Source organism: Nicotiana attenuata, chromosome 2 (genome assembly GCF_001879085.1).
Source record: "Nicotiana attenuata strain UT chromosome 2, NIATTr2, whole genome shotgun sequence".
Taxonomy (NCBI): domain Eukaryota; kingdom Viridiplantae; phylum Streptophyta; class Magnoliopsida; order Solanales; family Solanaceae; genus Nicotiana; species Nicotiana attenuata.
In genome coordinates, this window is record NC_031990.1 from 56,647,466 (window position 1) to 56,673,274 (window position 25,809).

General features: G+C 39.5%; 2 protein-coding genes across 3 annotated transcripts; one reads left to right on the forward strand and one right to left on the reverse strand.

The window, feature by feature from the left end:
* Positions 13,944–17,983, forward strand: LOC109210778 (O-acyltransferase WSD1-like). Of its 2 annotated transcripts, none has more exons than XM_019374253.1 (7): positions 13,944–14,266; positions 15,593–16,180; positions 16,331–16,397; positions 16,775–16,884; positions 16,991–17,126; positions 17,343–17,480; positions 17,710–17,794. In XM_019374253.1, the coding sequence occupies exons 1-6, from the start codon at positions 14,030–14,032 to the stop codon at positions 17,459–17,461; spliced, it is 1,257 nt and encodes a 418-aa protein (XP_019229798.1). In that variant the 5' UTR covers positions 13,944–14,029; the 3' UTR covers positions 17,462–17,480; positions 17,710–17,794. The 2 variants fall into 2 exon arrangements, with proteins under 2 accessions (XP_019229798.1, XP_019229792.1); XM_019374247.1 differs by having other exon boundaries at positions 13,947–14,266; positions 16,991–17,200; positions 17,710–17,983.
* Positions 18,124–22,429, reverse strand: LOC109210793 (O-acyltransferase WSD1-like). Its single transcript, XM_019374261.1, has 7 exons — positions 22,216–22,429; positions 19,738–20,364; positions 19,561–19,627; positions 19,035–19,126; positions 18,704–18,913; positions 18,438–18,572; positions 18,124–18,302 (listed from the first exon to the last, which is right to left on the reverse strand). The coding sequence occupies exons 1-7, from the start codon at positions 22,426–22,428 to the stop codon at positions 18,138–18,140; spliced, it is 1,509 nt and encodes a 502-aa protein (XP_019229806.1). The 5' UTR covers position 22,429; the 3' UTR covers positions 18,124–18,137.

The window sequence follows — 25,809 nt, forward strand, 5'->3', positions numbered from 1 at the left end:
GTCTCATTAAGCCCCATGAGGAACTGATGCAACTTGTTCTCATTATCCTTTCTTTGAAGCTCAGATTTAGCAGCACATGTGCAAGAGCTACCACGAGATGCACGCATGAAGCCCAATTCATCCCACAATTTCTTTAGTTTGTTGAAGTAAGATGCTATATCTTAAGACCCTTGACTAGTGGATGCTAACCCTTGCTTTATCTCAAAAACCATGGTACCATTAACAGTACCATACCTTTTGATAAGCTGAGTTCAAATGCTTTTGGGCAGTGTCAGAGTACTGAACACTCTCAGCTATGTCTGGTGTAAGGGAGTTGGTCAGCCAAGAGATGACCATATTGTTACACCTATCCTATTGCCAAAATTGAGGGGAATTTTCATGAGGTTTAAGAACTGTTCCATCAATGAAACCTATCTTATTCCTAGCAGATAGGGAAACAATCATATTTTATCTCCATCCCCCAAATCCAGTCCCAAAAAAAGGAGTACTAACCAGAGAAACTCCCGGAACATCAGAAGATAGGAGAAACATGGGACTCGAAGGGTCAGGGATGAAATTAGCAGAGGAATTAGCAGATGTAGATTCATCAACGACATTCACCATTTTGAGTTCAAATATTCAGTCGAAAAATTATAAGAGTACCATAACACATGCATCGCCAGATATGCAACAACAACAACAATAAAAAATGAGCTAAATAACGAGAATACCCGCCGTCTTTGCGACCGAAAGACGGTAAGGGTCTTGAACATGAACGAAGCAAACCCTAACTGTTGAATACGGGAAAAATTGAAACAACCGGCTAATCTCCGCTACAATCCAATGAAATTCCAGTAGAAATGTGATGACCCAAAAGGTCATCACTTGTTTTAGAAATAAATTCTGTGTTCCGAGACCTTAAAACCTCCTTTTTATCTCATCTCAATTTACGTGCGCAGTCCGGGTGCGTACCCGGAAAGCCATTATGTGAAAATCTGTGGAAAATGATAAATTTTGCTTTTAAAATGAATTTAAGTTGACTTCGGTCAATATTTTGGGTAAACGGACCCGGACCCGTGATTTGACGGTCCCAGGGGGTTCGTAGAAAAACATGGGACTTGGGCGTATGCCTGGAATCGAATTCCGAGGTCCCAAGCCCGAGAAATGAATTTTTAAAGAAATTATTTTCTGGAATATATGTGAGTTTTTGGAAATGAAATGTGTTTGGAATTTGATGGTATGGGGCCCGTATTTTGGTTCCGAAGCCGGACAGGTCTTATATGTGATTTAAGTCGAGTCTGTAAAATTTGGTAAGAAACGGAGGTCATATGACGTGATTCGGAACCTTAGTTGTAAACTTTGAAACTATGAAAGTTCTTGAGATTTTCTTTGATTTTGATGCTAAATTCATAGTTGTTGATGTTATTTTGATGATTTGATTGCACGAGCAAGTCCGTATGATGTTTTTAGGTTAGTGTGTATGTTTGGTTTGGAGCCCCGAGGGCTCGGGTGAGTTTTGGATAGGCCACAGAGTGAAATTTGGACTTAGGAATTGCTGGTATGTTGCGAAGCCTGGCTCGCAAATGCGAGATCGCAAATGCGAACCCACCATCACAAATGCGAGAGAAGGCCTGGGCAGGCCTGATCGCAAATGCGATCATTACATCGCAAATGCAAATAAGCCCAGAAATCCCCATTGTCGCAAATGCGACTTGTCCATCGCAAATGCGAGTTCGCAATTGCGAACAGTGATCACAAATGCGAGATTAGCAGGTTCTGAAGGGTTCACAATTGCGAACCCTGGTCGCAATTGCGACATCTGCAACCTGAAAAATCATAACTTGGACGCATTTCAACCATTTTTCAAACCCTTTCAAAACCAAAACACTCTTGGGCGATTTTTCAAAGTACTCTTCCAAATCGATTGTAAGCCATTTCTAACTTGTTTTTATTAATATTTAACATCTTTTCTCATGATTTCAACTCAAAATCAAAGGTTTTCATGGGGGAAATTGGGTGTTTTGGGTAGAACCTAGGTTTTTTAAATTTTGGGGATTTGGACCTCGATTTGAGGTCCGATTTCAAAACAAATTATATATTTGGGTTCGTGGGTGAATGGGTAATCGGGTTTTGGTTCGAACCTCGAGTTTTGACCATGTGGGCCCGGGGTCGATTTTTGACTTTTTGGGAAAAACTTTAGAAAACCTATTTCCATGCATTAGAATTGATTTATTTAGCATTTATTGATATAGTTAAGTAACTTGTGACTAGATATAAGCAAATTGGTAGTGGAATCAAGAGGTAAAGCGATAGTTGAGGCTTGAATTGTGTTCGCGGCATCGAGGTAAGTGTTTGGTGTAACCTTAGCTTGAGGGATTACGAGTTGTGTCTTAATTGCTATGTGTTAACTGTGGAGTACGACGTATAGTCATGGTGATGAGTATCTATACGTCAGTGTCAAGCATGCCCGTGAGTCTTGTATTGAAATTGTTATGACTCTAGTGTGGTCTATTCGTGTTTCATATGAAGATTTTCATTGTTGTTCCCTTGCCGGGATGTTGTTGTTATATTGTTGTTCCCTTGCCGGGATGTTGTTGTTATATTGTTGTTCCCTTGCCGGGATGTCGTTGTTATATTATTGTTCCCTTGCCGGGATGTTGTTGTTATATTGTTGTTCCCTTGCCGGGAGGTTGTTGTTATATTATTGTTCCCTAGCCGGGAGGTTGTTGTTATATTATTGATTCTTTGCTGAGATTCTTTTATTATTGGTGTTGATATATGAAATGGGAGCAGGTTGCACGCCTGCAACGGTAATATATGAAATGGAAGCGGGTTGCACGCCTGCAACGGTAATATATGAAATGGGAGCGGGTTGCACGCCTGCAACGGTACTATATGAAATGGGAGCGGGTTGCACGCCTGCAACAGTATTATATAAAATGGGATCGGGTTGCACGCCTGCAACGGTATTACATGTGTACTTGTTCCTTATTTACTTATCTTTTGCTGGTAATTGATTTATGGCGTTCCTTACATTTCTCTATTTGTATTCTGTTGTTATCTGTTACTCCCCGCAGTATGTTTCCCCCGCCCAACTTTAGCTGTAATTATCTGGTTTTATTTTTCGCTGTATATGATTTAATTGCGCAGGTTTATTTGGTAGTCTGGTCCTAGCCTCGTCACTACTTCGCCGAGGTTAGGCTAGGCATTTACCAACACATGGGGTCGGTTGTGCTGATGCTACACTCTGCACTCTTTTGTGCAGATCCCGGTGCTATAGCTTTCGGACCGCAGTGAGATTGCTGCTTCTTGTTCATCAGGCGACCCGAGGTAGTCCTGCATGCATCTGCAGGCCTTGGCGTATCCTTCTATCTTTTATCCTGTTTCTTTCATATATTCCCAGAGACAATGTTGTATTACTTTTTTAGACCTTTATTTGTAGTACTCCTAGACAGTCTGTGAAGTTGTGACACCAGTCTTGGGTAGATTTGTTATGGATTGGTATTGGTAGTATTATTAAAACATTTCATCTTAGTCTTCCGCTTATTAAATTCTATTGTTTATTAAATGCTAGTTCTTAATTGCTAACGGATTAAAATGGAAACAAGGTAAATAATTCGATTGGTTGGCTTGCCTAGCTTTCACTAGTAGGCGCGATCACGACCCCTGAGGGTGGGAAATCCGGGTCGTGACAAGTTGGTATCAGAGCTCTAGGTTACATAGGTCTTACAATTCACAGGCAAGCTTGGTAGAGTCTGAGGGATCGGTATGGAGACGTCTGTATTTATCCCCTAGAGGCTACAGAGTTAGGAAAAATTTCACATCTATTCTTTCCCGTTGTGCGGTTTGGTTTCTCAATGCTAATCGAATTTCTACTCTATTCTTTCGCAGATGCCGAGAACACGCGCTTCCTCATCCACTGATCAGCAGCCTGATCCCCCAGCAGCAGCTCCCACGAGGGGCAGAGGGCGAGGCCGAGGCCGTGCTAGAGGCCGAGGCAGGGGCAGAGCTCAGCGCAGAGCAGCAACGTCAGTGGCGGAGCCTCAGGTTGAGTTTGACGAGGAGGTTCCAGCCCAGGCAGTTCCAGCAGGACCAGCTCAGGTCCCATAGGGGTTCATTGCTACCCCCGTACTCCAGGATGCTCTGGTCCGTCTAGTGGGCCTTATGGAGAGTGTCACCCGGGCAGGCTTGCTTCCTGTAGCACCAGCCGTCTCTCAGGCTGGAAGAGGAGCCCAGACTCCTGCTACCCGCACTCCGGAGCAGATGGCTCCCAAGTTTCAGACTCCAGCAGCTCATCCAGTTGGAGCAGTTCAGCCGAGCGTGGTAGCTCAAACCGGTGACGGAGCAGCTATCTCTGCCGATGCCTTGTGGAGATTGGACAGGTTCACCAAGCTCTTCACTACCACTTTCAGCGATGCATCTTCTGAGGATCCCCAGGATTTTTTAGATAGCTGTCATGAGGTTCTCAGGAACATGGGGATAGTGGAGACCAATGGGGTCGACTTTGCTGCTTTTCGACTGTCTGGATCCGCCAAGACTTGGTGGAGAGATTTTTGCTTGGCTAGGCCAGCTGGGTCACCTGCTCTGACTTGGGATCAATTTTCACAGCTATTCTTTGAGAAACTTCTCCCTATCACTCAGAGAGAGATCTATCGGAGGCAGTTTGAGCGTCTCCAGTAGGGTTCTATGACTGTTACCCAGTACGAGACCAGGTTTACTGATTTGGCCCGTCATGCTCTTCTTATACTTCCCATTGAGAGAGAGAGAGAGAGAGAGTGAGGAGGTTCATTGAGGGACTCATTCAGCCTATTCGACTTCAAATGGCCAAGGAGACGGGGAGTGAGATTTCTTTCTCGGAGGCGGCCAATGTGGCCATGAGAGTTGAGATGGTTCTTTCACAGGGGGTGGTCAGGGGTCTGACAAGAGGCCTCGTCATTCTGGCAGATTCAGTGGTGCCTCATCTGGAGGCAGAGATTCTTTTGTTAGAGGTCATCCTCCTAGGCCTTTTCAGTCAGCACTTCAGGTTTCTCACGGTGCTTCAGGTGGCCGTGGTTCTCACATGCAGCATTCTGATCAGCAGTCCTATAGTGCATCGCCAGCTCTTATAAGTGCACCTCCGCTTCAGAGTTTTTAGGGCCGCCAGCCCTAGCAGCCGAGGGCTTGTTTTACTTGTGGCGACACGAGGCATATTGCTAGATTTTGCCCTCGAGCATCGAGCAGTTCTCAGCACCAGGGCTCTCGTGCCATGGTTCAGGCACCGAGTGTTCCACAGCCCGCTCAGCAAGCTAGAGGTGGGGGTAGAGGTGCTAGAGGTGGAGGTAGAGGTGCTAGAGGTGGAGGTCAGGCCGCTAGAGGTGAAGGACAGCCAGCAGCAGGCCATCCCAGAGATGTAGTCCAGGGTGGTGGGGCCCAGCCCCGATGTTATGCTCTTCCAGCCAGGCCTGAGGCTGAGGCTTCCGATGCAGATATCACAGGTATGGTTCTGGTTTGTAGTAGGGGTGCTTCAGTGCTATTTGATCCGGGGTCTACATACTCATATGTGTCATCTTATTTTGTGCCGTATCTGGTCATGCCTAGTGATTCTTTGAGTGTTCCTATTTATGTGTCTACACCGGTGGGTGACTCTATTGTAGAAGATCGTGTTCATCGTTCTTGCGTAGCTGTGATTGGGGGTCTTGAGACCCGAGTAGATTTGTTACTGTTGGACATGGTTGATTTTGATGTCATATTGGGGATGGACTGGCTATCACCTTACCACGCTATCTTGGATTGTCATGCCAAGACTATGACCTTAGCCTTACCGGGTCTACCTCATCTTGAGTGGAGAGGGACTCCTGGTCATTCTACCCGTAGTGTTATCTCTTATATGAAGGCTCGACGTATGGTCGAGAAGGGGTGTTTGGCCTATTTGGCATATGTTCGTGATTCTAGTGCCGAGGTTCCTTCTATTGATTCTGTGCCTGTAGTTCGCGAGTTTCCTGAGGTATTTCCTTCAGACCTGCCGGGTATTCCACCCGATAGGGATATTGACTTCTGCATTGATCTGGCTTCGGGCACCCTACCCATTTCTATTCCGCCGTATCGTATGGCCCCGCCTGAGTTGAAAGAGTTGAAGGAGCAGTTGCAAGACTTGCTTGAAAAAGGCTTCATTAGACCTAGTGTCTCGCCTTAGGATGCGCCGGTGTTGTTTGTTAAGAAGAAGGACGGATCGATGAGAATGTGTATAGATTACCGGCGATTGAACAAGGTCACAATAAAGAATAAGTACCCATTGCCGCAGATTGATGATTTGTTTGACCAGCTTCAGGGTGCCCAAGTGTTTTCTAAGATCGACTTGAGATCTGGCTACCATTAGTTGAGGATTAGGGCATCTGATGTCCCTAAGATAGCTTTCTGCACTCGGTACGGGCATTATGAGTTCTTGGTGATGTCATTCGGATTGAAAAATACCCCAGCAGCTTTCATGGACTTGATGATCCGAGTGTTCAGACCTTACTTGGAGTCGTTCGTGATAGTTTTCATTGATGATATTTTGATTTATTCCCGCAGCCGGGAGGAGCACGAGCAACATCTGAGAGTGGTTCTTCAGACTCTAAGAGATAGTCAGTTGTATGCTAAGTTTTCGAAGTGTGAGTTCTGGTTGAGTTCAGTTGCATTCTTGGGTCACGTTGTTTCAGCAGAGGGTATTCAGGTGGATCCGAAGAAGATAGAGGCAGTCAAGAACTGGCCTCAACCCACATCATTCGGAGTTTCTTGGGTTTGGCAGGTTATTACCATCGGTTTGTGGATGGGTTTTCATCTATTGCAGCCCCGATGACCAGGTTGACTCAGAAGGGTGCCCAGTTCAGGTGGTCGGACAAGTGTGAGGCGAGCTTTCAGAAGCTCAAGACAGCTTTGACTACGGCGCCGGTGTTGGTTTTGCCCACAGGTTCAGGGCCATATACAGTTTATTGTGATGCATCTCGTATTGGACTTGGTGCGGTGTTGATGCAGGATGGCAAGGTCATTGCTTATGCTTCGCGTCAGTTGAAGATTCATGAGAAGAACTATCCAGTCCATGATTTGGAGTTAGCAGCCATTGTTCACGCGCTGAAGATTTGGAGGCACTATTTATATGGCGTGTCATGTGAGGTGTTCACGGATCACAAGAGCTTGCAGTATTTGTTCAAGAAGAAGGAGCTAAATTCGAGGCAGAGAAGGTGGTTGGAGCTATTGAAAGACTATGATGTCACCATCTTATATCATCCGGGGAAGGCCAATGTGGTGACCGATGCTTTGAGTAGGAAGTCAGCCAGTATGGGCAGTCTTGCGTATTTTCCGGTCGGTGAGCGACCGCCTGCTTTGGATGTTCAGGCTTTGGCCAATCAGTTCGTGAGGTTGGATGTTTCTGAGCCCAGCCGTGTATTAGCTTGCATAGTCGCTCGTTCTTCTTTATTGGAGCGTATCCGAGATCGGCAGTATGATGATCCTCATTTGTGTGTTCTAAAGGACACGGTGCAACACGGTGGTGCCAAGCAAGTTACAGTGGGAGATGATGGAGTTTTGAGGATGCAGGGTCGCATTTGTGTGCCTAATGTGGATGGACTTTGCGAGTTGATTCTAGAGGAGGCCCATAGTTCCCAGTACTCTATTTATCCGGGAGCCGCTAAGATGTATCAGGACTTGCGGCAGCATTAGTGGTGGAGGAGGATGAAGAAGGATATTGTTGCGTATGTAGCTCGGTGTTTGAATTGTCAGCAGGTGAAGTACGAGCATCAGAGACCTGGTGGTTTGTTCCAGAAGATCGAGATTCCTGAGTGGAAGTGGGAGCGTATCTCTATGGACTTTGTTGTTGGACTCCCACGGACTCAGAAGAAGTTCGACGCAGTATGGGTTATTGTTGATAGGCTGACCAAGTCAGCGCATTTCATTCCTGTGGCAGTCTCCTATCCTTTCGAGAGGTTAGCTAAGATCTATATCTGGGAGACTGTTCGTCTTCATGGTGTGCTCGTGTCTATCATTTCGGACCAAGATACGCAGTTTACCTCACATTTCTGGAGAGCAGTTCAACGTGAATTGGGCACACGGGTTGAGTTGAGCACAACATTTCATCCTCAGACGGATGGGCAGTCAGAGCTTACTATTCAGATTTTGGAGGATATGCTCCGAGCTTGTGTTATTGACTTTGGAGGCTCGTGGGATCAGTTTTTGCCTTTAGCGGAGTTTGCCTACAACAACAGCTACCAGTCGAGGACAGGATGCCTTGGACAAGGTCAGGATCATTCAGGATACGCTTCGTTCAGCTCAGTCCAGGCAAATCAGTTATGCCGACCGCAAGGTTCGTGATTTGGCATTCATGGTTGGTGAACGGGTATTGCTTTGGGTGTCGCCTATGAAGGGCGTGATGAGATTTGGGAAGAGGGGCAAGCTTAGCCCTAGGTTCATTGGCCCATTTGAGATTCTTAATCGAGTGGGAGGGGTGGCTTACAGACTTGCGTTGCCGTCGAGTTTATCAGCCGTGCATCCAGTGTTTCACGTGTCCATGCTTCGGAAGTATCACGACGATCCATCCCACGTGTTAGACTTCAGCACTGTCCAGTTGGACAAGGATCTGTCCTATGAGGAGGAGCCGGTAGCTATCCTAGACCGGCAGGTTTGTAAGTTGAGATCGAAGAGTTTCCCTTCTGTTCATGTTCAGTGGAGAGGTCAGCCTGCTGAGGCATCGACCTGGGAGTCCGAGTCTGATATGCGGAGCCGATATCCCTATCTTTTCTCCGACTCAGGTACTTCTTTATTATGTCCGTTCGAGGACGAATGGTTGTTTTAGAGGTGGAGGATGTGATGACCCAAAAGGTCATCACTTGTTTTAGAAATAAATTCTGTGTTCTGAGGCCTTAAAACCTCCTTTTTGTCTCATCTCGATTTGCGTGCGCAGTCCGGGCGCGTACCTGTAAAGCCATTATGTGAAAATCTGTGGAAAATGATAAATTTTGCTTTTAAAATAAATTTAAGTTGACTTCGATCAACATTTTGGGTAAACGGACCCGGATCCGTGATTTGACGGTCCCGGAGGGTCCGTAGGAAAATATGTGACTTGGGCGTATGCCCGGAATCGAATTCCGAGGTCCCAAGCCCGAGAAATGAATTTTTAAAAAAATTGTTTTCTGGAATATATGTGAGTTTTTGGAAATGAAATGTGTTTGGAATTTGATGGTATGGGGCCCGTATTTTGGTTCCGGAGCCGGACAGGTCTTATATGTGATTTAAGTCAAGTCTGTAAAATTTGGTAAGAAACGGAGGTCATATGACGTGATTCGGAACCTTAGTTGTAAAATTTGAAACTTTGAAAGTTCTTGAGATTTTCTTTGATTTTGATGCTAAATTCATAGTTGTTGATGTTATTTTGATGATTTGATTGCACGAGCAAGTCCGTATGATGTTTTTAGGTTAGTGTGTATGTTTGGTTTGGAGCCCCGAGGGCTCGGGTGAGTTTTGGATAGGTCACAGAGTGAAATTTGGACTTAGGAAGTGCTGGTATGTTGCAAATCTGCAGGCTTCGCATTTGCGAAGCTTGGCTCGCAAGTGCGAGATCGCAAATGCGAACCCACCGTCGCAAATGCGAGAGAAGGCCTAGGCAGGCCTGATCGCAAATGCGATCATTTCATCGCGAATGTGAATAAGCCTAGAAATCCCCATTGTCGCAAATGCGAGTTCGCAATTGCGAACAGTGATCGCAAATGCTAGATTAGCAGGTTCTGAAGGGTTCGCAATTGCGAACCCTAGTCGCAATTGCGACATCTGCAACCTGCAGAATCATAACTTAGACGCATTTCAACCATTTTTCAAACCCTTTCAAAACCAAAGCACTCTTGGGCGATTTTTCAAAGATAAGTACTCTTCCAAATCGATTGTAAGTCATTTCTAACTTGTTTTTATTAATCTTTAACATCTTTTCTCATGTTTTCAACTCAAAATCAAAGGTTTTCATGGGGGAAATTGGGTGTTTTGGGTAGAACCTAGGTTTTTCAAATTTTGGGGATTTGGACCTCGATTTGAGGTCCGATTTCAAAACAAATTATATATTTGGGTTTGTGGGTGAATGGGTAATCGGGTTTTGGTTCGACCTCGGGTTTTGACCATGTGGGCCCGGGGTCGATTTTTGACTTTTTGGAAAAAACTTTAGAAAACCTATTTCCATGCATTAGAATTGATTCATTTAGCATTTATTGATATAGTTAAGTAACTTGTGACTAGATACAAGCGAATTGGTGGTGGAATCAAGAGGTAAAGAGATAGTTGAGGCTTGAATTGTGTTCGTGGCATCGAGGTAAGTGTTTGGTCTAACCTTAGCTTGAGGGATTAGGAGTTGCGTCTTAATTGCTATGTGTTAACTGTGGAGTACGACTTATTGGCATGCTGACGAGTATCTATACGTCGGTGTCAAGCATGCCCGTGAGTCTTGTATTGAAATTGTTATGACTCTATTGTGGTCTATTCGTGTTTCATATGAAGATTTTCATTGTTGTTCCCTTGCCGGGATGTTGTTGTTATATTGTTGTTCACTTGTCGGGATGTTGTTGTTATATTGTTGTTCCCTTGTCGGGATGTTGTTGTTATATTATTGCTCCCTTGCCGGGATGTTGTTGTTATATTATTGTTCCCTTGCCGTGATGTTGTTGTTATATTGTTGTTCCCTTGCCGGAAGGTTGTTGTTATATTATTGTTCCTTAACCGGGATGTTGTTGTTATATTATTGCTTTCTTGCTGAGATTCTTTTATGATTGGTGTTGATATATATAATGGGAGCGGGTTGCACGCCTGCAACGGTAATATATGAAATGGGAGCGGGTTGCACGCCTGCAACGGTAATATATGAAATGGGAGCGGGTGCACGCCTGCAACGGTAGTATATGAAATAGGAGCGGGTTGCACGCCTGCAATGGTAATATATGAAATGGGAGCGGGTTACACGCCTGCAACGGTAATATATGAAATGGGAGCGGGTTGCACGCCTGCAACGGTACTATATAAAATGGGAGCGGGTTGCACGCCTGCAACAGTATTATATGAAATGGGATCGGGTTGCACGCCTGCAACGGTATTACATGTGTACTTGTTCCTTATTTTCTTATCTTTTGCTGGTAATTGATTTATGGCGTTCCTTACATTTCTCTATTTGTATTCTGTTGTTATCTGTTACTCCCCGCAGCATGTTTTCCCCGCCCAACTTTAGCTGTAATTATCTGCTTTTATTTTACGCTGTATATGATTTAATTGCGCATGTTTATTTGGTAGTCTGGTCCTAGCCTCGTCACTACTTCGCCGAGGTTAGGCTAGGCACTTACCAGCACATGGGGTCGGTTGTGCTGATGCTACACTCTGCACTCTTTTGTGCAGATCCCGGTGCTATAGCTTTCGGACCGCAGTGAGATTGTTGCTTCTTGTTCATCAGGCGACCCGAGGTAGTCCTGCAGGCGTCCGCAGGCCTTGGCGTCTCCTTCTATCTTTTATCCTGTTTCTTTTATTCCCAGAGATAGTGTTGTATTACTTTTTTAGACCTTTATTTGTAGTACTCCTAGACAGTCTGTGAAGTTGTGACACCAGTCTTGGGTAGATTTGTTATGGATTGGTATTGGTAGTATTATTAAAACATTTCATCTTAGTCTTCCGCTTATTAAATTCAGTTGTTTATTAAATGCTAGTTCTTAATTGTTAACGGATTAAAATGGAAACAAGGTAAATAATTCGATTGGTTGGCTTGCCTAGCTTTCACTAGTAGGCGCCATCACGACCCCCGAGGGTGGGAAATCCGGGTCGTGACAAGAAAGAAGCCGTCGAAGTAACGATTATAGAAGAAAAACTCAACAGAATCAGAAAACCCAAAATTTCTCAACGAGTACAGATCCTCGGATAAAATTTGACGAAGGTAACATCGTGAGAAAGCTAGTGAGGAGCAGGAACGGAATCTCTGCTCTAATACCATATAAAAACATTGATTTCCATGAATTGATTGAGAGTTTATGCTAGGGTTTGAAGAACAACGAGAGAGAGGGGGAAAAGAAAGGAGAAGCAAATATTTTCTATTAACTCTACTGATAGAGAAAAATGTTTATTGTCTCTAGAAGAATCCAAAATTAGTGGCTATATACAAAAGAGGACACTTAGCTAATAAAAGAACCGGGCTAACCTACTAATTACAAAAGAATGGGCCTCACTATTACAAGTGGGCTGATACAAATAAATACATCAAGTGGGCTTCTTATGCGGGATGTGCCTCAGCATCAACAATAGTTTGGCCTAGCTTGTTCTCAACTCCAACAGTCCCTCTTTCCATCTTCCCACTCTCAGAATAATGAAATCCAAAACACCACCATTGCTCAACCAGCTGCGAAGCTCACTTATCTTTCAGTCATGTCCTTCGAGTTGCTCTCAAACTTTCTGCTAAACCTGGAAATTTTCTTTGTGTGAGTTTTTATACGATTGATGGAGTTTAGTGATGCATATGATAGTGCGAAATGCTATTGAATGTATTTTCGTATAAATTAAACTCTCGTCGATCGTGTATCCGTAAATATGCTTGCACAAGCGTGCACGTCGATCATGCTACCAACTACAACAGATCTAGTCTAGTCTTTCTTTATCCATGAGTAAAGAATTTTTCCACTACCTGTGTAATTGCTGGCTTAATAGCTTTGGAAAAAACTTGAGTTACGAATTTTTATTATTTTTTTGTAATTTAATATCGGGAACAATTTATTTTGAACTGTTGTATTAAGTAATCTATCTTATATTTTCGGTTACAAATCTCACCTTTTATGAGCAATTATCTTTTAGTTTACTTAATTATACATTCTTTTTCTATTATTAGGATATAGTAAAATCATTACTTAGTTGTTTAAGTTGAAGATATTAGGAAGTAAATTATTTCAAATTTAAATATATAGTAAATGAAGTATTTTTGTTAAATAAATTAATAAATAAATAATATCGTATAAAATGAGAAGAAAAGTAGAAAATAACGAATCCTATTAACAGATATTAAAACGGGTCTTTACCTAAAAAAAAAGGTCAAAATAACCCAGCAGAATAAGATAGGTGAGTAGTAGTTTTGAAGTTGTATGCATCACCATTTACGCCACCTGTCTAAGTAGTAAGTCCTTCAGCAAACCGTCTGAAGTAATTTTGCTACTGCTCTTGACCTACATGCATGCTGAATGACAATACGTACCGTCTAAAAATCTGTCTTCTTCGTCGTCGTCATTGATGACAAACACAAGATTGTGAAACGGGATGGTGTGATCGAGTGAGATTAATAATCCAGAAACTAATGCCGATTTCCTATTTACTAGGTTGAAAATTGATATACATTATTGTAGAAAATCTCTATATTAATGTCAGTAACGGTAGACACAGAAATTTTAGCAAGGAATTAGAAAAATACCATATATAATGTCATGTGTAAGATTTAAAGAAAATAATTTTTGAACCACTTCTGTCATTATACTAACATAACAACTTACTCTCTAATTTGATGGATTCAGAAATGTATATATGTACAAACAAATTTATTTTTTTGTTTTATTTGAACACTATACTTTTTCGATAAAAGAGATTCAGTGGAATCACAGCTTTTTTATTGGCTGTTTGTGTAAATAAATTAAATACTAGTAAGTTAGGTGTTTGTTTAGTTTCATTCGGCGGGAAACAAGTTTTAATTAAAACCGAAACTGTTTCAAAAGAAAAGCCAAAGGCTGGTTTCCCAAGACAATTGTCCCTTTGAAAATTTGGGCGTCTTTGAGTTTGTAAGCTAAACAAAAGCTGTAGGATTATATTAATTGCTTTTGAATGCCTGACGCAACTGTTCATTAATTGCACAACCTTCAACATTCAGCTATATGCCTATATCCCAATACTAGCCATATTCATATGAGACACAAGTATCCAACGTAAGACAAAACTAAAAGCTAGCTACTACTTCGGTTTTCCAACTTATATAATACCAAAACATGTAGAACAAAAACTCATTTTCCAGAACAACAGAAAAGTTATTGAGAAGAGGTTCTTTACATTAATGGAGTCCATAAGATGGAGAAAACCGAGTCTGAAACCGATTCAAACTAAGACAAAATTAGCCATGGAAGAAGCTAAAGAAGAGCCATTGAGTCCATCAGCAAGGTTATTTCACGAGCCCAACTTCAACGTCCATGTTATAGCTATAATGGGAAGCAAATCAAGAATCAATCCTCAGGTTATCAAAGAGAAATTGGTCCATACTTTGCTTAAGCATCCTCGTTTCTCCAGCCTGCAGGTACAAAAAAATGGCCAAAATTTAAGTCTTAATTTGCTAATGATCTATTTATGCAAGATGTACCTACATTTTTAGCTTAAACAATTCATATATATACAAGTCAAAAAATTCAGGAAATACATTTATTTTAAGTTCAAATCTATTATCATGATAGAAAAATTTCTGTAGTTCTATAAGGTAATTGTAATCTTTAAAATAAAATAAAAAGATTCGACGCAGTTCAACAATATCTATCTAAGATGAACAAGATAGAAACGTTATTCATATTTGATTTGTAAAAATTCAGCTCTTATATTTTTTTTGCATGTATATATGGTACAAGAAAAAAAGGGCTACCACTTAGATACAATACCAGATTAAAAGGATCCAACATCAAAAACTTATAATAGAGGTGGGTAACAAAAGAGAACCCCATATATACAATTACCCATTACTACTTCTAATTCTATTAAAATGTACAATTCTACTAAGTGGTCTACACTTTAAGTATTTTAAAATCCGAGCCTCATAAAACGAAGTAAAATCATACTATTTTATTCGAATTTATATATTTTTTTTGAATATTGAAGAATAATAAAATGCAAAGAATTAATCGGAGAATTTCTCGGAAACAAATTTGTACTGTTTTAACCTTTTCTTTTCCTTTCATTTCGGGTGCAGTGGTGCACTTAGCCTGGGCTGTAGTACAAAGCCTACACATAAAGGCCTGAATAGCAAACCATCCCGATTGGCCTTTTTTTCCCTTAAAAACTGATTTAATGTAGATACTCCATCTGTTTCAAAAAGATTGATATTGTTTTCTTATTAGTTTTTTTCAAAAAGATTTATAACTTTCTATATTTCCTTACTAGAAAACATTTATAGCCATACATAGGTTTCAAAAGTTACATATCTCAAAAGTATCCATTTCTTTATTAAAGTTCAAACTATGACAATTTTTGAAACGGAGGGAGTATTAAACTTATAGAACATATCATATAAACTATTACAATACTTGATCTGTTAGCCAAAATTTAAAAAAATAAAAAATTCTCAAATTACATTGTACAGGATAGAATAGATTTATAGTATATATTTTCTTCCTTCTTTTTGTTTGGGTAGGAGATGTAGTAGCAAATGATCAATAAGATTTTTGTTTTCAACAAAAATAAAATAAAATGAAATTGCAAGTAACTAAAAACAAGCCTATAGTGTACTTTGTTCCTATCAAATATGGTACAAAAACACTGTTAACAGAAAAGGGAGGATTTTCAAGAAGCAAAAAATCTTCATATGCCTTCTTGACTTAGCATGCCTTCTAAAATTACATGTTTCATTATTTGTAAGGTGGTGGATGAGGAAAAAAACGGAGAAATGAAATGGGTCCGGACAAAGGTGGACTTAGATAAGCACATTGTGGTACCACAAGTAGATGAAAAAAACCTGCAGGAATCACCAGACAAATTCGTGGAGAATTATATTCACAACCTTAGCAAAACCACACTTGACAAGTCGAAACCTCTGTGGGATCTCCATCTTCTCAACGTCAAAACATCCGATGCTGAGGCTGTTGGCGTCTTTCGAATCCATCATTCACTTGGAGATGGCACCTCTCTTATTTCCCTTCTGCTCGCTTGTACTCGCCAAACTGCTCATCCAGATAAAATTCCAACTATTCCAGGAAATAAAAAGAGGCCTATTAATTCTTCCGACTCCAAGGGATTGTGGCCGTATGTTGCAAAAGCTTGGTCATTTATGAGATTGTTTTGGAACACAATAGTGGATGTGTTGATGTTTATGGCCACGACTATGTTTTTGAAGGACACAAGTACGCCAATTAAGGGTAAGCCTGGTTCTGAGTTTAATCCTAGGCGATTTGTGTACAGGACAGTAAGTCTTGACGATTTGAAGTTGGTGAAAAATGCATTGAATATGGTACGCATCTATATACTTTGTCCAAACAAATGCTATATATGTTGTGGCAACTTCCTTCAATTCTTTCTTTCTCTTCAGTTTTGCATTAGGAACGGAATGCAGATTGTTTATATATTTTGATGCTTTTGAACTTTGTTATTTCTTGCACAGACAATAAATGATGTCGCTCTGGGAGTAACACAAGCTGGTTTATCTGTGTATCTTAATAGGAGATTTCGTAAGTTTATCTTCATGTGTTATAATATAATACATTGTTTTTATGATTTATCACCCTTATTTTCTTTAAGCAGAGTCATTAAATCATAAATAGTTTAACCATAATCAGAGGAAATGTCGAATTTCTTTTTCTTTTATACACTTTAATTTTTTTTAACAATATAAGGTCATCTAAAAGATAACTGATCAACAAGTAATATGCCTATAACAAAATTGAATTAGTTCTCTGAAAATAAGGTAGACGACTTGCTATAACAAGTAAAATTACGTAGATGGTACAAGAATATTGTCCTCTTTTCAATATCAGTGTTAATAAGTTAAATCCAAAAAGAATCAGAAACATTTCATGGCAGTAATCTTTTATGCAAAATTTGGCAGGTGAGGGTAAGAAAGACAAGGGAGCAACAGAGAAAAACAATAATCTTCCCAAGAATATTAGACTCAGATCAACTCTTCTTGTAAACTTAAGACCGTCAACTGGAATTCAGGTGATAACATCTATTTTTTCGTCAAAATCTTAGCACTTCTTCTTTCCTAACTTACTTCAAGTCAAGTTATTAACATTCTTTTCGTGTTTAACAAATACATATATAGGCTTTAGCTGATATGATGGACAAGGACACTGAGGCAAAGTGGGGGAATTGGATTGGATTTGTTCTTCTACCCTTTAAGATCGTATTACGAGATGATCCCTTAGATTATATCAGAGAAGCTAAGGCAACCATTGATCGTAAGAAAAACTCTCTTGAAGCAATCTATACATTTTCCATTTCAGAATTAGCACTCAGATTTTTTGGGATAAAGGTAACTAATAGCATCTCACTACTAATAGTCGATCATATATATCTTAATTCTTGATCTACATATAAGATCTCTGTTATCAAAATGTCTGTTATTGCAAGATTTGACCCCTTTTTATACTGTAAAAAATAATAATTAATTTCAGACATCAAGCTCAATATCGCACAGAATTATCACCAATACAACAATGTGTTTCTCCAATTTGGTCGGCCCCCAAGAAGAAATTGGCTTCTATGGGCACCCTATGGCTTACCTTGCACCTAGTTCTTATGGGCAACCTCACGTAAGTATTACTCATACTAATTTCAAGTTATTGCTTTCCTTTTTCGTTTTCATTTTCCATAAGCAGACTGTGTAGGGTGAGGTCTTTTCCTTGCAAAATTTCACTAATTTTCTTCACCAAGTCGTATTGATTTTTTGGTTAATTTAGAAAAAACTGATGAGTAATAAGCTGTACATTAGTGATCTTGTTTAGATTATCTTTACGTCATAACCCCGAATTTAAATTTCAGGCGCTGATGATTAATTTCCAGAGCTATACAAACAAGATGACGATAGTTCTATCAGTAGACGAAAGTGTGATTCCTGATCCGCATAAATTATTGGACGATCTTGAACAATCTCTAAAGCTTATCAAGGATGCTGTGGTAGAGAGAGGCCTTTGCTATAAATAAAATGTATTTGACACGATATATCATATCTTTAGTTTGCTCTTCTAGTTTTATGGCTCAAAACGTCGCGTTGACAATAAGACAAGTATAATAAAACTTATCGGCGTTACCACAATATTAACCAAATATAATTTTTGGAGCAATATATATGTATACATATCTTAAATGTAATCGTGCTGACAAACTCGTGGTCTTGTATCGATCTATGAATCATTAAATAAACACAACATTTTCAAGTTTTGTTGAGCAGCTCCTAATTGTGTAATAAGCTAATCAATCTTAGTTCTGAATTTTGAGAGGGCAGCCTCTTTGATAAGCATTAATGCATCGACAAAATCATCCCCAAGCTGGTTCGGATCTGGAATTAATCCTTCATCGACTGCTACTGCAAATGTTAACTGCTTGGCATAACTACACGCATGAACCATTAGCCCCTACAATATGCACTTGCACTTAGGGATTTTGAACTGAGTAGTTTTTTCAAATTATAATAATAGTATAAATATGTGGAAGATCCATATAACTAATTTGACTAAAACGGGATTGCTTGATTGATTGAAGAAACTTACAGGATGTCCATAACATGTTGGGGCAAGGAATGCCAATGGATGGCCTGACCAAGAAACTTCTTCGAGCGGACCGGCTACATTTGAAAAGATTAGTGTTGTTTGAGATACAACTCTTGCAGCAAGAGTTGTCGCACCCTATGTGCGAAGCAATAATTAAGCAAAACATGAGTTAGGTCTAGATTATAACGACAACTAAAAGGAACAAAAAAATAAACATCTCAATTTTGTTTGATAATTTGAATGTGTAAAGAGAAATAATGGAGTACCTTAAAACCAAAGAACTTGAGGATAAACTGTAAAACATAAAAGGTGCACAGTGACGCAAGAGAATGCTTCGTTCGATCCATTGTTGTCTTAGCTTTGCGGACATAATCGAGAGGATTCTCTAATTGCACTATATTTAAGGGAATTATGACAAAGGCAAAACAATTTCCTTGTATCACTGCTGCATTCTTTTCAATCATTTTAGATACCGCCTGTCACATGGTCAGGTGAAATTAATTGATTAGGCACATACGAGTCTGAAATTTTACATTGCAATAACATAATTGCCTATCTGCATCAATCTTTTTAGCCCTATGATGAAGAAATACTCACATGTACTCCTAAAGCTGGTCGTAGATTCACTATAACAGTGGCTCTGCATCTCATTCGTTCTAGTGAAAACTTCCTCTTGCCTTCAACTTCTACTGCCATGGTAAGAAGAAACAATAACTATAGAAAGTTTGACTTCCATGGTTAAAAGCATTTTAACCCCCCCCCCCCCCCCAAACAAACCCAAAACTTTACGTTCAGTGGCAGTTATGTTGTTACACACAACAACAAATTAAATATATCACTTTCAACCGTAATTCCTTAGCCCGAAATAAAATAAAAATTAGTTTCATATAGCAAAAGTGACCTTATGACTCTCACCTATTGTGATTTATAGGTTTTGAGGCAAGATCAAATTTTCAATTCTGTCTATATACTTAATTCACCGGTTAATATTGTTTGTGACACACCTATTATGCCCTTTACATATTGTGTCAAAGGTAAAGTGCTAATTAAGATGAATCCTTGTACATAATATTAAATTACATTCTAATAAGAATACAGTGAACTAATATAGGAGCTTAATTACCGTATCTTCGGTGGATATAACGAGACAAAGCTGCTTGTGTTATCCCCAGCATAACGTCGTTAACCGTCTAAATTTGCAAGAAAGAAAAAAGATGAGCTTACGTTAGAAACAACTTTAAACCCATGAAAAGGGATTTATAATGCTATTCAACCTTGGATTTAAAGTTTATATACTTACACAGTTTGTCGCATTCTTTATAAATTTAATGTCATCCAAGCTAACAGTTCGATAGATAAATCTTTGACGAGTGGACGACTTAAATCCTTGTGCAGCTGTGAAAGGTGATTGAGAGTCTTTCAAGAACAGAGCAGTCGCTACAAACAACAAAACATCAACAATTGTATTGAACAAAAGACTGATGAACAACCGCAACTTTACGACGTACTGCCATATCAACGAGCAAATATTTTTTCTATTGCTTATTGATAAATTTGATTTGCCCTTGGAAGAAGAAGAAGAAGAAGAAACCGGGAGTGTGGGCAAAGAAGTAGGATCCGAACTTTTACGGAAACAAGAGAGTAAAAGCGAAATGAGGGAAACTCCATCGCCTAGAGAATGGTGAAAACGGAAAATAGAGGTAGCCTTGGCATGGGAGGTTTTCACGTTAAGGATGTGAAGATCCCATAGAGGTTTTGACGTGTCAAGAGTGGTCGTGCTTAGGTTTGATATATAATCTTCTACCAGCTTGTCGGTATCCATATTATTGGGGTTTGGCTTCAGGTCAGGGACAGTAATATGATCATCTAGGTTGACTGACGTAGGAACCAATCTCATTTTTCCATTGCCATCACTTTCATCCATAACCTGTCGACGTTTCAACACAAATTAAAAAATCTAAATATTGTTATACATTAACCTTGTAAAGATTTACACTATCGTGTTATTTAGAAATGTAATCACGAGTAATTGTCTATATGAAACGTGAGTTGTTAGTATATGTAATTAACATGCTATAATTCATCGATAGTGTCAAAATTGTTTACACAGTTGATGTGCACAAATTTATTCGCCCTAAATTTATTAAATGCATGCCAAAACTACATGATATATGGAATATGTCCCCCACAAGCGGTAAGCAGCCTAAAACAACGTAGTAAATTTAGTACATTAGTGTAGCAAATTTTATCATTTCACATTAAATTATGCCAAATTACTCATACGAAAAATACAACTAAAAAAATTATTATAAAATTATATAGTTAAGAATTATTTGAATCTGATATGAGAAAGTATCTTTTGAATTATGATGAGAAGATTCATACAATGGATTATATAATATAACTAAAATCATAATAGATAAAGAGCCTGTTTGGATTAGCTGATTTGAAGTAGCTATAAGCATTAAGTGCTGAAAAGCATTTTTAAGTGCTGAAACTGATTTTAATAAATAAGCAGTTACGTGTTTGGGTACAAGTGCTGAAATTGATAATAAGTTACTGCAGTATTTGATAAAAAGTGCTGATAAGCTCTTTTTCTGTTAAAATAACTTAAATAACCTTAGAACTGTTTACACTTATAAGGGCGTAATTTCGTTAAAATTTTAGATTCCAGATCGATTCAAATACAATTCTATTTGTCAACTTATTTTAAATATAACAGTGCTTAGATAAGATAATTTTTATGATAAATATAATTTATTTTATGATAAGCTTATAATCATAGGTTATAATAATTAATAAATTGACAAAAGTTTCTCAGTAAAAAAAATCTAAATAGGACAAAATATTTGAAGAGAAACAAACACTGTCTTCATCACCACAACACTAAGAAAATAATACACCAAAAATTTGATATGTCCTCATTTATTACATAGAGTTCAAAGATTAATACACAATCACATAGATATAAATATGCAAATGAATAGAGAATTTGCTTATCTTAAATAGTCAATGAGAATTGCAGACTTGAAGAGCCGGGGAGAAGGGGGGTGTTTAGGTTGAAAAAATACTTGGGACTGTGAGTATCGATGTAGGAGTTTTGTTCAAAAAAAGGAATATTTTAAGGATAAAATAGTAAAAAGTTTGGTCAAACTTAAAGTGCTTATAAGCTAAAAATTCACTGGGGGTGACCAGCTTATGGCCTTTGGTTTATTTTTGACTTATAAGCACTTTTAACTTTACCAAACCGGTAGATAAGCCGAAAAATGCTTATAAGCTAGTTTGACCAGCTTATAAGCTTAGCCAAACACCCTCAAAGTCAACAAAAAAAACTATAGAACATTGAAAGAAGTGGCAAGCCGCCGGAGATACTAGCAAAGCTAAATGAGTGTGCTGGTTTTTCGCTTGGTGAAGAAATTTAACTTTTTGAGGTTAATTATTTTTCTTCTCTCGCAACAATTTTTTAGAGACTACTGATGAAATTTATTTATTTATTTTTTGATGTAATTCTTTTGAATGCAGTCGCTAAATTTGGTATGAAATATACATCTATTTTTTTTATTAATTTCCTCGGCTCTTTTTTATATTGAAACGATCCGCGTATCGTACAGGTATGTATACTAGTTACTTGTAAAACGAAAAAGAGATCCTCCGGTTTAATGAAGGAGGGCTGACATTTTTTCTTAAGAAAAAAGGTTAAAAACCGTATATCTGCCATGCAAAACCATGCAAGATTAATTGTGATTAGTTAGACAAATGTACTTTGATGTTTCTTTACCTGCAAACTGGAAAAGCGTGGGTGTTTAAGCACCTTGTGTTGTAATTCACCTTTCATGGCGTCAACGTCAACTGGTACTTTCCAACCCATGATTGCTATGATGTGAACGTTGTAGTTTGGTTCATGAAACAGTCTAGAATTTGGACTCAATAATGCTTCTTCTTCTTCTCCATTTCCTAATTTCTTTGATGTTCGTACAGGTTTGATAACCATCTTGTTTCCACCACACTCCATATCTTAGAGCAAATATTAGTATTTTTATCACTTATCGAACTACAAAGCAAATGCTGATTAAAGGCTCCAATTATTTAAAGAAGAAATGAAGATTTATAGGGTGTACACAGAGTAGATAGATTTCAACCGTAAAAGGAATCTTTCATTAAAAGCACCACTGTCTTGATAATTTAAGCTTTCGGGAAGTTTCGAGATCGAGTTGTTTAAACTGCTTTTTGTGAAAATATATTTTTGAGAAAAGCTTAATTATGAACTTAAAGGGAAAATTTACAAAAGAGAAATTCGAAAATTAGGTTCTAACAGTAACACGATGGTTTTGAAGGTTTGACGAACAAGCTGCATGCATTGGGTTATAGAATTCATTTGCTTCTTATGCCTTATCTTTATTAGTAGTATTTTTCTTCCATATTGTGTAACAAATATGTCTTCTGCTATTGTCGCGACCCAGATTTCCCACCATCGGGAGTCGTGATGGCGCCTACAGTCGGAGCTAGGCAAGCCAAATATTCAAAACTTTTCACTGATGACATTTTTAACAATATAAAATAAACGGGCAGTATAATTAGAGCGGAAGACTTTAAACTTATATAACTGAAATAAAATTTGCGGAAGTTGAAACACCTTTCTACCCAGAGTCTGGTGTCACTAGCTCACGGACTGCTATAGAGTACTAAAAACAAGTCTGAAATGATATTACATACTGTTTGCCTCGAAACAAAGAAAACAAACTAAAACATAGAAGGGACTTCGGCCTGCGAACGCCAGCTAGGCTACCTCGTGAGTCCCTGGACTGAAGACAGCTCCCGGGCAATCCTACTGCTGCTGTCCAAAAGCTGCTCCTGGATCTATGCAAAAAGATGCACAGAGTGTAGCATCAGCACAACCGACCCCATGTGCTGGTAAGTGCCTGGCCTAACCCCGACGAAGTAGTGACGAGGCTAGACAGGACCTACCAAAAACAACCAGTGCAGATATATATATACAAAGGCAACGGAAATAACAACAGCAAATATCAAATAAAACTGTGAGGGGCATGCTCGAGGGAATACAGTAAAACAGATCAACGGATATAATAACGAAACTACATCAATACTGTGACTCATATAAGTGGTCGGCGTGCCACACGATCCCATAATATATGTTTATAAGTGGTCGGTGCGCTACACGATCCCATAGTATATATTTATAAGTGGTCGGCGTGCCACACGATCCCATTTCATAATTCATAAGTGGACGGCGTGCCACACGATCCCATTTCACAATTAATAATACATATAATCTTTCTAGAGAAGGCCCTAATAAGGGAATTCAACAACATAACGATTTAACCCGGCAAGGGTACAACCAACAGCCTAAATATCCCGGCAAGGGAGAATACATATAATGCTTAAATCCCGGCAAGGGAGCAACAACAATAATACACTACGCGTCCCGGCAAGGGAATAATCACAACACTTCCTCTTTTAATCACTTCTTTCTCAATTATCAATTTCCAGTTTGAGCCAACGCTCCAATAATATACCAACCACATTTCTTCCTCAACCATTCATATTATATGAAACTTATCAATTAAACAAGGAAGATGTATCACAAAAATCCGAATTAAACACAATTAGGACTCACGGTTATGCTAGACTCCGGTGCATAGATAACCATCACCATGCCTATACACCGTACTACACATTTAGCAGATAGCAAATAACATCCTAGTCCTATTCCCTCAAGCCAAAGTTAGAACAAACACTTACCTCGGTCCAAAGAATAGCAATCAATCCTAAATTACCGCCTTTCCTCTACAATCCGACTCCGAAACAATGATATCTAGGCATAATTAATTCAATAATATCAATAACGACTCAATGGTAACATCCCATAGCCTAGATATGAATTTCCTAGCATTCTTCCAAAAGTACCAAAATTCGACACTGGGCCAACATGGTCCAAACACGAGGCTCGGACCAAAACCCAATCACCCATAACCCCACGAGTTCGAATATGCAATTTGTTTTAAGATTCGACCCCAAATTGAGGTTGAATCACCCAAAATTCTCAAAACCCTAACTCTACCCAAAATCCCTAATTTATACTTTGATTTCATGATTTAGGGCTAGGAAATTAGTGATTAGTTGAAGAAATTAAGAGGGAATGAAGTTAGGAACGCTTACCTATGGAGTTATGGAGGAAGAGGTTCTTCAAACTTGTCTTTGGAGGGTGAAGGAGAAGAGCTCGTGTGAAAATAATGAAGAAATCCCGTGTTAAGTGTTCTGTTTTTAAGAAAAATTCACTGGAGGGGTTTTACTCTATGCGTTCCCGACACAGGGGTCGCGTTCGCGGGGAAGGCCGGCTGTTACTCTATGCGTTCGCGAAGGGTAGTATGCGAACGCGAAGAAGGAAAACTGGGGGGTCCAGGGGTTATTCTATGCGAACGCGATGGGCTATATGCGAACGCGGTGAAGGGGTTACCCGAACAATGCGAACGCGGGGATGTTACCGCGAACGCGAAGGAGGGGAGACACAAGGCAGTGCGAACGCGAGCCTTAGGCCGCGATCGCGTAGAACAAATGGTCTGTGTAAAATGCAGCAAAAATCTGATCCTTTCCTAAGTTCTAAAACACCCCGAACCACCCCCGAGTCACTTCCGAGCCCTCGGGGCTCCCAACCAATCACTCACACTAACTCAACAACATCCTACGAACTTACTCGAGCGATCAAATCGCCAAAACAACACCATATACATAGAATCAAGCCTCGATTCACATGGTTTTCTTCTAAGTTTCATAAACTTTCAAACTTTAGATATTTAGGTCCGAAACACGTCAAATGACGTCCGATTTTGACCAAATTTTACAGAAAGAGCTTAACACATATTTAAGACATGTACCGGGCGTCGGAACCAAAATACGAGCCCGATACCATAGTCTTTTAATCAATTTTCATTTCCATTTTCCTTAATAATTTCAGGAAAACAATTTCACAGAAAAATTCATTTTCTCGGGTTCTAGACCTCGGATTTTGACTCCGGGCACATGCCCGAGTCCCATATTTTTCTACGGACCCTCCGGGACCGTCAAATTACGGGTCCGGGTCCGTTTACCAAAAATGTTGACCGAAGTCAACTTTAATCATATTAATATCAAAATTCTTCAAATTTTTCACAGAATTCACATGTTTCAACGTAAAAGCTTTCCGACTACGCGCCCGGACTGGGCATGCAAATCTAGGCAACTAAAAGTAAGGTTTTCAAGGCCTCGGAAGCACGGAAAAAGAGAGAGAACCGGTGATGACTCTTTGGGTTGTCACAGCTATGTAATTGAATAATGAATTTAGTCATGTTAAATAATTAATGAATTAAGTTTACTG

Coding starts and splice junctions, on each gene's coding strand:
- LOC109210778 (XM_019374247.1), top strand. CDS start 14,030: ATGGAGTCCATAAGATGGAGAAAACCGAGTCTGAAACCGATTCAAACT. Junction 16,181..16,330: donor TGAAAAATGCATTGAATATG/GTACGCATCTAT, acceptor TTTCTTGCACAG/ACAATAAATGATGTCGCTCT. Junction 16,885..16,990: donor GACCGTCAACTGGAATTCAG/GTGATAACATCT, acceptor ATACATATATAG/GCTTTAGCTGATATGATGGA.
- LOC109210793 (XM_019374261.1), bottom strand. CDS start 22,428: ATGGTTATCAAACCTGTACGAACATCAAAGAAATTAGGAAATGGAGAA. Junction 20,365..22,215: donor CACGCTTTTCCAGTTTGCAG/GTAAAGAAACAT, acceptor AAACGTCGACAG/GTTATGGATGAAAGTGATGG. Junction 19,127..19,560: donor TTATATCCACCGAAGATACG/GTAATTAAGCTC, acceptor TTACCATGGCAG/TAGAAGTTGAAGGCAAGAGG.